General features: G+C 44.9%; 6 protein-coding genes and 1 non-coding gene across 7 annotated transcripts in view; 3 read left to right on the plus strand and 4 right to left on the minus strand.

The window, feature by feature from the left end:
• Window positions 1–2,069: 2,069 nt before the first annotated feature.
• On the plus strand, window positions 2,070–2,441 carry orf123a (hypothetical protein). The gene has a single exon. It carries the CDS (start codon window positions 2,070–2,072, stop codon window positions 2,439–2,441), a length of 372 nt encoding a protein of 123 aa, YP_009049799.1.
• Window positions 2,442–5,748: 3,307 nt separating this feature from the next.
• Window positions 5,749–5,835, plus strand: trnS(TGA). Its single transcript has one exon. It is a non-coding gene; the product is annotated as a tRNA-Ser (tRNA).
• Window positions 5,836–6,860: 1,025 nt separating this feature from the next.
• On the minus strand, window positions 6,861–7,232 carry orf123b (hypothetical protein). The gene has a single exon. The coding sequence runs from the start codon at window positions 7,230–7,232 to the stop codon at window positions 6,861–6,863; it is 372 nt and encodes a 123-aa protein (YP_009049800.1).
• A 304-nt stretch (window positions 7,233–7,536) lies between these two features.
• Window positions 7,537–7,935, minus strand: orf132b (hypothetical protein). The gene has a single exon. The coding sequence runs from the start codon at window positions 7,933–7,935 to the stop codon at window positions 7,537–7,539; it is 399 nt and encodes a 132-aa protein (YP_009049801.1).
• A 686-nt stretch (window positions 7,936–8,621) lies between these two features.
• On the plus strand, window positions 8,622–8,963 carry orf113 (hypothetical protein). The gene has a single exon. The coding sequence runs from the start codon at window positions 8,622–8,624 to the stop codon at window positions 8,961–8,963; it is 342 nt and encodes a 113-aa protein (YP_009049802.1).
• Window positions 8,964–9,039: 76 nt separating this feature from the next.
• On the minus strand, window positions 9,040–9,384 carry orf114b (hypothetical protein). Its single transcript has one exon. The coding sequence runs from the start codon at window positions 9,382–9,384 to the stop codon at window positions 9,040–9,042; it is 345 nt and encodes a 114-aa protein (YP_009049803.1).
• A 266-nt stretch (window positions 9,385–9,650) lies between these two features.
• Window positions 9,651–10,000, minus strand: part of orf152c (hypothetical protein) — a 459-nt gene continuing 109 nt past the window's right edge. Inside the window, exon 1 of the mRNA in view lies at window positions 9,651–10,000. This exon is cut by the window's right edge and continues 109 nt beyond it. Coding sequence (YP_009049804.1) covers window positions 9,651–10,000 — 350 coding nt within the window.

Raw genomic sequence — 10,000 nt, forward strand, 5'->3', positions numbered from 1 at the left:
CCCAGAGAGGAACGTGCCCACGAGGGCACCACCAGATGTTGTAGATAAACCTACTAAAGAAGAAGTTGAGTATATCATAGCTGACCGCACCATGGGCTAGCCCATACACCCACTGCACGAGTGGAATACTACTTAGTCAAGTAGAAAGGCCAACCTGAGAGCGAGGCAAGCCGGGAAGGGGCTGAGACTTAGGATTCGAAGACCAAGTCAGAGACTACTAGACGTCTCGCAGAGCGACTCTCAACGAGGACGTTGAGACTGTTCGAAAAAAAAAAAGATTTTTTGGCTTAATCCGCCTTTACTAAAGAAAAAAGAGTACACTTGTACTCCGGCTAATAAGGGAAAGGTTTTTTTTTCAAATCCGACGTTTGACTCTGATTAGATCCTTAGCGCAAGCGCTAAGTAAGTAAGCAAGCTACCGCTCCGTGGGGTAAAAACCGAGGAAAATAAAGAACGTCAAGTAGAAAGGAACAAGGTCTTACGGCACGATCACTATATCTTTGATTTTTCTTTATCTCTCCTCGGCTTGAGCCGAGTGGATGATACGTGGCGTGGTATACCTGATCGTTTAGTCAACAAGACGTACGTAAGTCGACATAGCTCCATGTATATGTTCTTTGGAGCTAGAACCAATCAATAGAATGAAATGAAATAATGGTAAGCCTAGGGCGACGAACATGGCTCAAGAGTGTCTATACAAAGCCCCTCTCTTCTTCACTCAAAGAAGCAATGCACCCTTTGTTTGAATGGTACTTGATTCATAAAGAACGATTCTTTTGAAGTTATACGGACTTTCTCAAAAAAATGCCACGCTCCGCGTGTCACGAGATATATCGCTCTCGGACTTCTTACGGTAAGGCCAATGCACCAGCCAGCCAGTGTGGTGGCGAACACGCTGTGCTCTAAGCTAAGCTGTTTACCTTGTAGACGGAGGAGATATAGAAAGTGTGCCGTGCTTGATTCATAAGATTCTATAATCAATAGCACCAGTATATTATTTTACTTAGCCTGCCTCTCCCATGACTTTCCGGACCAACCAACCCGGATCTGCCTTCGCAAGTCTCTCTGCATTTTGGGAGCAGAGCATGCAGCAAAATCGAGCAATGGATCTTAGAAGAATTCCACTTTGAAGCACGACTCTTTCTATTTCTGTGCTGGCATTTGAGTTGTCTCCCTTCCTCTTTCAATCGAAACACTCGACGCAGATAGCTCCGGTGGCCCCCGCTTCTGCCTCTATCAGGCGGCGACAGCCCCCCCCCTCCACACCCACAGCATAGAGGAGCTGCTCCAACATCCGCACTACAACCAAAAAAATGCTCTCCAGAGCGATATATGATGCTAAACCGAGACCGAGATATAGAGAGGGCTGTCCTTTTGTTTGTTGTCTCGAAGAGACAAAACAAAAGCACTCATATGAATGGTGCTAATTCCCATGTTCTTTCTAGTCTCATTTGGTTTCGAGAGCCTCCCTCTCCCTGTAGGTCGAGCCTCCTTTTCAGTCGCCCTCTCCCCGTCCCTTACTCGTCTTTTGAAAGCCGTCATCCTGGATTTTCTTTCCGTATGCCGGGGAAAGTACCTCACCCTCACCTTTCTACATTTATTATTATATAGAATTTCCTCGGGTCTCTATAAAACAGAATGAAAAGCCCGGGTGGAAGCACAAACAAAAGGAGAGAGAAAAAGTCGAAAAGAAAGGGGGGAAGAAGTCTAGTGCTAGTTCTTACTAACACTTCTTTATCTAACTTTCATTTTTGAGTGCTTTCTTTGTTCTCTTATTTGGATTGAAAGAAAGAAAAAACTTCCCTTTCTTTCTCTTCTTTATTTTGGTTTTATCCCTTCGACGAATTTCGGCTATGACCAATGTCCCACTAGCTAAATAGGCGTAAGAAAAAGCTACCTGAAAAAAAAAAGCAAGGTGCACCTTGAATTGAACTCGACGAATTGCGTTTTGCCAGAGAGATTTTTTTAGAAAGATTCTCCATTGGTAATTCTAAAATAGAAAGAATATAAATAAAGGCGCATACGCGGGAAGGGGCCCCCCCTCTTTCTTAGAATTCAACATTTATGATATGTTTTGCATCTTGTTCGCCCACTCTTCATTCAGGGTGATTCGAACCAGGGGAGGATCTTCCACCTTTAAGGTCATAGCACCAGTACTTGAACGCTTACTCTTACTGCTCTTCTCAGGTTCACCTCTTTTGGATGCCCTGAGGTTTGAAGTCATTTGTTTATCACAGAACAAGTCCCCCTCAGTCACTGCCATAGTTGACCCTCTCTTCCAGATCCTCGCTTCTATGAGCCAAATCACTCTCCTCGGGAGTTCTCTCCTTGACTACACCCTCCTCGGCTTTGTTACCCAAACACTCATCCTGAGCAATCTCTTCCGGTTCAGCAGTGTCCAGATCTGGCATCTTTGCCTCTTCTTGTTCAGGGTCCTCTAGAACCGCAAAACGGTTCGGGCTGACTAGGTCCAGTTGGGTCATTCCACTCGCACAACTAGTGTCCAGCCCCCCTTTGCTATTGTCACTACTGGTACCTGACCCCGTCGACTCGACATTTTTGCAAGCACCGACCCTTACTCAATAGGGCAATTCAAAGAGGAGAACGAGGACAGCTGACTACCGCTAAAAGTCAGACTAAGAGTACACATTGTATGATTGAAAACTGCCGCTGCATACTACCCGGTGCTTGCAGGTCTGACTGGTGCCTTCTCTCCAACAGCTGCTTCAATCAATGTCGACGTCTGACTACGCCCGCAGCTGACTACTTATTGAAAGACCGAACAGGAAATGAAAAGTCGTACTACAACAACTGTAAATAAACATTCCCTCCCCGCTCTGACTTTGATCGACTTGCCCGCACAGCGTCTTTTTTGAGAGAAGAGGTCAAGGGGCTAAGTGACTCTCGAAAGTCGTCTTTTGTATCGCGTCAAGAGAAATGACATAGATAAGATCATTGCTTAAAGAGTTTCATTGTCAAATTGATCTCGAAATTGGATCCCAATAGTAGCTGCTGCCCAAAGGTGCTTTATGAAAGCCGGTCCACAGCAGTGAAAGTACGATTGATTCCGTCGATCGAACGAAAACCGCTTCTTGCTTTTTTGGCTTGACTACTCTGCTTGCTTAACACAAGTCTTATTTAACCTTCACGGACCACTTCACTACCCAGCAAGCTCCGGCTCGAAAGCAAGAAGCAAGGGCGCAGCAGCTGCGCGAAAGCCCTTGCTTCTTAGCGCATCCCTTTTCTTGCTCGTTAGCGCTCTTTTTTGATTGCAGCTAGCGCGCTTGACTAATGACGATAGAAAGGGCCTTTCTCGCTTGTTTGAAGCCATATAAGGCTTTCTTCAATCGGCAAACAAGGGGGAAGTCTGCCACACCAACCCTTTAAGAGATAGGGACTCCAGCGCAGCGGTAAGAAAAAGTCACTCAGTGAATCGGTGGATCACACACTTGGAGACAGGGACAGGGGCATGCCTGACTCTTTAGAAAGTATACAAGTGTTGAAAGAGTGAAGTCTGGGGACAAGGGTAAACGTGAGGAATGGCACCTCCGCCCTACTAAAGAAGTTCGCAAGCAAGGGACATGCCGAACACCTACCTTTCCAACTAAGTCCAAGGCGAGGACCCTTTAATTGACGATGCGTTCCGTCGTCAGCAAGCGGTGGCCGACAAGGCCCCTTTCCAACGAGTCAAGTGGCTGAACGCCCCTTTCCCTAAATATCTTGGGAAGCGAAGAGGACAGGTTTGAAACTCATTCGGTAATCTTCTCCTGAAGGTAGGCATTTCCCCAAGGCACTGATATGATGACTCTCTCAATTACACGTGTTTTAGGGAGTTGAACGTCTTATTCTTATGAGTGGCCTATGTGAATATAAGCCAGGAGCAAGGATTCCGGAAAGTCAAATTCTATATTGCAAGTGCAAGTCGACGTTCCGAAAGTGAAAGCCGGCCCTAAGCAGGATCCAAAGACGTTTAAGTCCAGTTCCAATCTGGATATAAAAGTCGACGTTCAATCGTCGAAAGTGAGATCTCTTTTAGTCCGGTCTTCTTTTCTCTTTTGAGTCAGGTTCTTAAGACAGGAAATCGGGTTTTCTGAATATCTCTCTTCCGGTCTGGCCTATTAAGTAAGTTAGTTAGAGATCGAAAGCTGAGAGAGACTAGACTTCTAGTAAGAGTAGGTGCGCCTTAAGTTGAGGAGAGCTGTTCACAAGCAGTGGTTATGAGCTCTTTCTTGTTCCGGTTCAGAAGAGGCTGCGCACCTTCAGTTGCACTAGTGGATTGAATAACCTTTTTTTTGAGTGCCAACAAAGTGCATGTGTTCTTGGTTAATAAAAACACAAGTATAGGCTGGAGGACTGATACTATAAGTAGGACAAAGGCCTTCAAAGAGAAATGAAAGGATTTTTGGAGCATTTTTCCACTTATCCAAGGAATCCCTTTCTTGACATTTGTATTTGAGAGAGAGAGCTGTGCTTAGGTCAGTTCCTTCAGTCCACTTTTTTGGTAAGCCAAAAGTGCACCCCACGGAGCGGTAAGTAAGTAGTCCCGTATGAAATTCAGAAAACATTCATATCTGGCACTTGAGGAGGTCAATCTTAAGTGTTGGAAGCTACTGCTAAGGGACTCCCCCTCATCTAGAAAGGATAGGCAATTGAGAGAGAATAGGGCGATAGCGACAGACACAGGAACTGAAATAGATTTCGACGATTACTTCCGTAGAGGAGAGGGGAAAGCTGCTTAGATAGGGCGATAGCCCGGTTTTGATTGTTTATCCTTTCCTGCGCTTGTCTTGTATTGAGGTATACCGAAGAAATGAGTAAAAGTAGGTAACAGAAGGGGAGGGATTGCTGTTTTTTATTAGTGAGGACAAGCCGCTTTCATTTTCAACAATCTAATGGTAGGGCGAGTAGGCGGTTCGTATCTTTCTATGACCCCCAGAATAAGAAGTTGGAGGATAGGCAGAGCAAGAGCTCTTGAAGTCTACCCGGGCGCGCTTCTTCATTCATCCATTTAGGCCCGGCTAGGAACACGTGGATCCAGGGAACCTGGCTCGGGAACAGCTTCTTACTAGTAGGAGCTAATCACAGTAAGAGAGTCCAATCTCTGAAATAGAGCTTAGTCTCTCCATAGTAGTCTACTAGTAGAAGGCTTAGGTTATGACTTGATCCAATAGAGTCAGAACACCTTTCTATCTAAAAGAAATGGTGCTCGATGAAAGGATCCAGATTCCACACTATGCTGTGGGCTGGGGAGAGAGCTGCTCTGCGAAGCTGGGCGTTCAGTGTTCTTATGGAGGAAGCATACTCGAAAGAGAATTGAAAGGGCCTTCAAAAAAGAGCGAGGGAGTGATGGGCAACCTTAGTCTATATGTTGCTCGTGAGCCGCCAAGTACCAGTCTCGCAACAGTATTGGCGCAAAAGGATCGGTCCTTCACTTGCTGATCGTTCGCGAGTCGAACTCGCTCTCTTGCCACGCCTTTCACTCACTCGCTTGAGTCGGACTCAATCACTCTTTGAGTTTGGAGGATCATTCGTTATTCACTCTCTTGCTATTACCCGCAGGGAGCGCAGCAACCAAGATGCATATTATCATATAGAAAGAGGCGAAGCGTAGCGATTCGTACTACCGGAAAAGTTTCGCTAACCGGCAGGCAATAGAATCAGCCGATAGGCGCAGGCAAGCGTAGCGAATCACATAGATAAGCCCCTACCTGCCAGCTAAGGATGGATAGGGCGGGCGAAGCGCGAAGGGGATGGATGTCTGAGCGGTTGAAAGAGTCGGTCTTGAAAACCGAAGTATTTTTCGAAATACCGGGGGTTCGAATCCCTCTCCATCCGCGAGGTCATAAGTTCTCTCTTGCCTTATCTATAGATAAGAACGAATCGGATCGACTCGACTGATATGATAGATGGAATGGTAGTTTGTGTTATATTTAGTTAGGACCCTGTCTCCCTTTCGTTATCTTCCGCTCTCCTTGTATAGGTTGGGAAAGGGCCGGGTGGATTACCTTTGGGAGCTAAGTCGAAGATCTCGGTGGTCTTGTGAGTGGTTGATAAACTGCGATTGCAGTTTTCTTTAGGAAGTCCCATAGCAGTGAGGCTTAACAGATAAAGAAAAGGGTGGATACTTTTCCGGGTAGAAGGTGACAACCCTAATGAATTGACTATGAAGGTGGCTCTTAGCTACATCAGCGCTCAAATTCCAACATCGTTATTGCCCAGGCTTCGATGATCAACCCCTGGCACATTTAGGTTTTGATCTTCGGCCATCCTGGTCCTCAGGACCCAACACTATATTATTCCACTATATTTCCTTTCAAATGAAAAGATGCAAAAGGTGTTGATACGTCCTATCCACATAGAAATCTTACCCTCTTCCACACATTACCGGTGGATGCTACAGCCGCTATCACTTTGGCTGCAGGATGGGAATGAAGGTCGAGGAGGCAGGGAAGAAAAGGTTATTCGCTATTGGCTTACCCTTATATCAGGCCTTGGTACGGCCTATACATGATGGATGAAGGTTTTGGCAAGGTTCAGAATGGATGGTACCTATAATCAGACCCAACCGTTGCAGTACTTGAGAAGAAAGCCAAAATTCTTCTCTTTTTATCTATCTTAAGGCTGCTACCGATTCCTTATCTGTTATCCTGACGTCCTGTATGCAGGGTTGTTCGGAAATCCCTTTGCAACTTCCTGGACCGTTCATACTTTGTTCTGTAGTCTTTCAATTACCATATAGTTTCTATAATATAATAAAGGCTATAGGTCATCGGTTGTGACGTTTACGAAGGGTCAACCCCTCGGATTTTTGAGTTCTTGGCCTCTATTCACACTTAAACATCATATGCTTGTGTGGATAGCTACTGAAAGGGTGTATGGCACGACGAAGCTTTGCGACTATGCCATTCTTGGCGACGGTGATCGCCGACGAGAAGGTGACGGCCACCCCAGTCAGATGTCTCAGAAAGGGTAGTGATCTCCCCCTGAAAAGTATCACGACCATAAAGAGAAGAAAAGGGAGATTGCATGTTGATAACAGAAAATGGCAATCTGTTGATTAAATACACTGCAGTAGTGAATGCTTCAACCCATAGATGCTTTGGTACTCCATTATTTATCATCAAAGTCAAAGCCATTTCAACTATATGTCGGTGTTTTCTTCCGGACACCCCATTCTGCAGCGGAGTATGAACACACGACAGCTCACGTTTGATTCCTATCTTCAGGAGCATGAAATCAAACACCCTTGACACGCATTCTCCGCCGGAGTTCAGACCTCAACCTCTTGATCTGGAGATTTGACTTATTTTCCAAACTTTCTATATATTCAACAACGAAAGAGCTTAGGACTTCTCTCTAAGTAAAGAAAGCCAGATGTATCTACTGTAGTCATCCACTTATAATAGTAAGTAAAGTACCTTGCACCTATGAATGACTGCACTCGAGTAGGACCCCTTAATGAAATTCAAGTAGTTGTCTGTGATATATCCAACAATCAGCCGTAGGTCAAATCACAAGTGGACACTAACGAATGAATCAATCCAAAGAAAGAATTGGATTCTTATGTTTAATCCAGGAGCATACAATTGCCAACTGTAAACAATCACATGAATTGTTCAACCCATCTGAATGAAATGCAGGAATATACCCTAGACAATGGAAGAAGTCTTGCACTGTGTGTTGTGTATGTCTCAGGCGACGGCGGGTCCCATTCCTTATCCTAATGAAGCAGCTGAAAAAAAGGAATGTAGAGAAGAATATCCGTATAATAAAGCTTTCCCAACCGGCCAACGATCCTTCCCGTGCGCTGATCGTGGATAAGACACTCAGAAGAAGAAAAGATGACACGAAGATGGTTAGCTGCAAGGTGACTGACAGAAATTTCTTTTTAGGAGGAAAATGGAATCTATCATGAAGAATCCGGGATGAAGACATAGACCCACAGTGTGAAAGAGGTAAGAGAGTGCCATCTGCAATGTTAACAGAATCTTTGATAGGTAAAGGAGGCAGACAAAAAAGCTAAACATCTTTTTTCTTTCGCGCGAGAAGGAAAGCACTTTTGGGGGCTGACGGTACTCCTTTGGATGGTTTAACGCGACTAGCAGACCACGTCGTGCTCAATCAAATAATGGACACTGACTACGATTTGGATTGTCTCCCCGGCTCAATGGAAAGAAAACCCCGTTCTACACTTCATCAAGACGAAAATCATGCCTTTCCTCCAAATACCATTTGCCTTTTCCTCAGCCGACCAGCAAAACAACGAATTCAACCGCAGATACCCTTTAGCTAGCACATGCTAAAAAGAACAAGTAAATACCCGTCTCGTGCTTGACTCTATCTGTAAGACAGGTGTGTGCAGCCACTTAGTGAGGAGACAAGACCGGAGAGAAGAAATTCTCGCGAATAAGATAGTTGACTCAAACTTATCGTATACAACTCTTATCTACGACAAGCCTTGGCTCTTCTCCTTATGGACTCTTCGCTCTATCTGTCGGTGCTCTAGCTGTCCGAAAGCCAGGAGCAGCTACTGGCCTGGACTGATTGTAAAGAAAGAAGCCAAGAGGCCGCTAGAGAAAGGGTTCCGTTTTCGAGTCTGTTTCCGATTCTTCCGACCTTGAATGACGGTTTCCCCTAATGCCTCCTTGCTGCTTTCAAAGCTACACTTGCTTCCTTCCTTCGCTAATAAGAGATTCCATTATTCTACACTGACTTTACTATGCTTCTTATTAGTTATAGTAACTATACCCTCTGGGTTGAATTGCCACAACAGGGGCCTTCCTCAAGGGAGGAGTTCATACCCGGAGAAAGAAAGCAGACTACTAAATCGACTATTTCAACATATTGTTTGCACTAGTCTCATAGCCATCTCTTTTAACATAACCTTTCGGCGTCTTCCTTTATGCTTCCCTCAAATCCCCTCGGTCGTCCCTTTATTCAATATCCGTCATGCGGGGGTTTAGGAAGAATACGGGCTTTGTTTCGGTCAGGTGTCGAACTCTTTTATCTTCGCCAAGATGCTTTCTCAGCGATCTTTTCTCATCCTGAAGTTGATCTCCTGTCCTCTACTGACCCACCCCAATCAGCATTACTATAGATTTCCACTCTCCCATGGCCATGATTAGTATAGATCATACCTTTGCCAAGATAACCTTTGAGGTACCTCAAGATCCTGTATACTACATGTAGGTGTGCTTGACAAGGAGCATGCATATACTGGCTTACCAACCCCACAGCATAGGTAATGTCAGGTCTAGTGATAGTAAGATATCTGACGTTTTCCCACAAGCCTCTGATGCCTGCATCATCCAAGGGTTCTTTTCTCTTTTCTTCAAGCTTATGATTTTCTTCTATTGGGCTAATTGCGGCCTTGCAACCTAACATCCCTGTTTTCTTCAAATCAAGGACATAATTTGAGAGATGGCTCTACTTCTTATAGATTTCGAAAACCTCTGTGTCCAAGAAGTACCGTCAGCATGCCAAGTTTATGTCGAAGGTGCGGCTCAGGTAAGCCTTCAATCTTGCAATCTCATCAACATCATCACCAGTGACCACAATATTCTAAACATTTACTATGATCCGGCTCACTTTCTCACCCTTTATTACATTACGAAATGTGTGTGATCAGAAGCACACCTTTTGTAGCCAAACTAAACTATGGCCTTACTGAACTTCTCAAACCACGCCCTCGGGGATTGCTTCAATCCATACAGGGCTTTCTTCAATCTGCATACTTTATGTGACTCCCCTTTCATTCCATATCCGGGTGCTATCTCTATATACACCTCCTCGTGCGAGTCCCCATGCAAGAAGGCATTTTTCACATCTAACTGATACAATGGCCATGATCTCTGTGTAGCCAAGGAAAGTAAGATTCTAATAGAAATGACCTTTGCCTCTGTTGAAAGGGTCTCGCCATAGTCTATTCCTTTGGTTTGTGTGAATCCTCTTGCCACTAACCTTGCTTTATATCTCTCAATCTCCCCACTTGGCTGGAATT

Source organism: Capsicum annuum, mitochondrion (genome assembly GCF_002878395.1).
Source record: "Capsicum annuum cultivar Jeju mitochondrion, complete genome".
NCBI classification, from domain to species: Eukaryota; Viridiplantae; Streptophyta; class Magnoliopsida; order Solanales; family Solanaceae; genus Capsicum; species Capsicum annuum.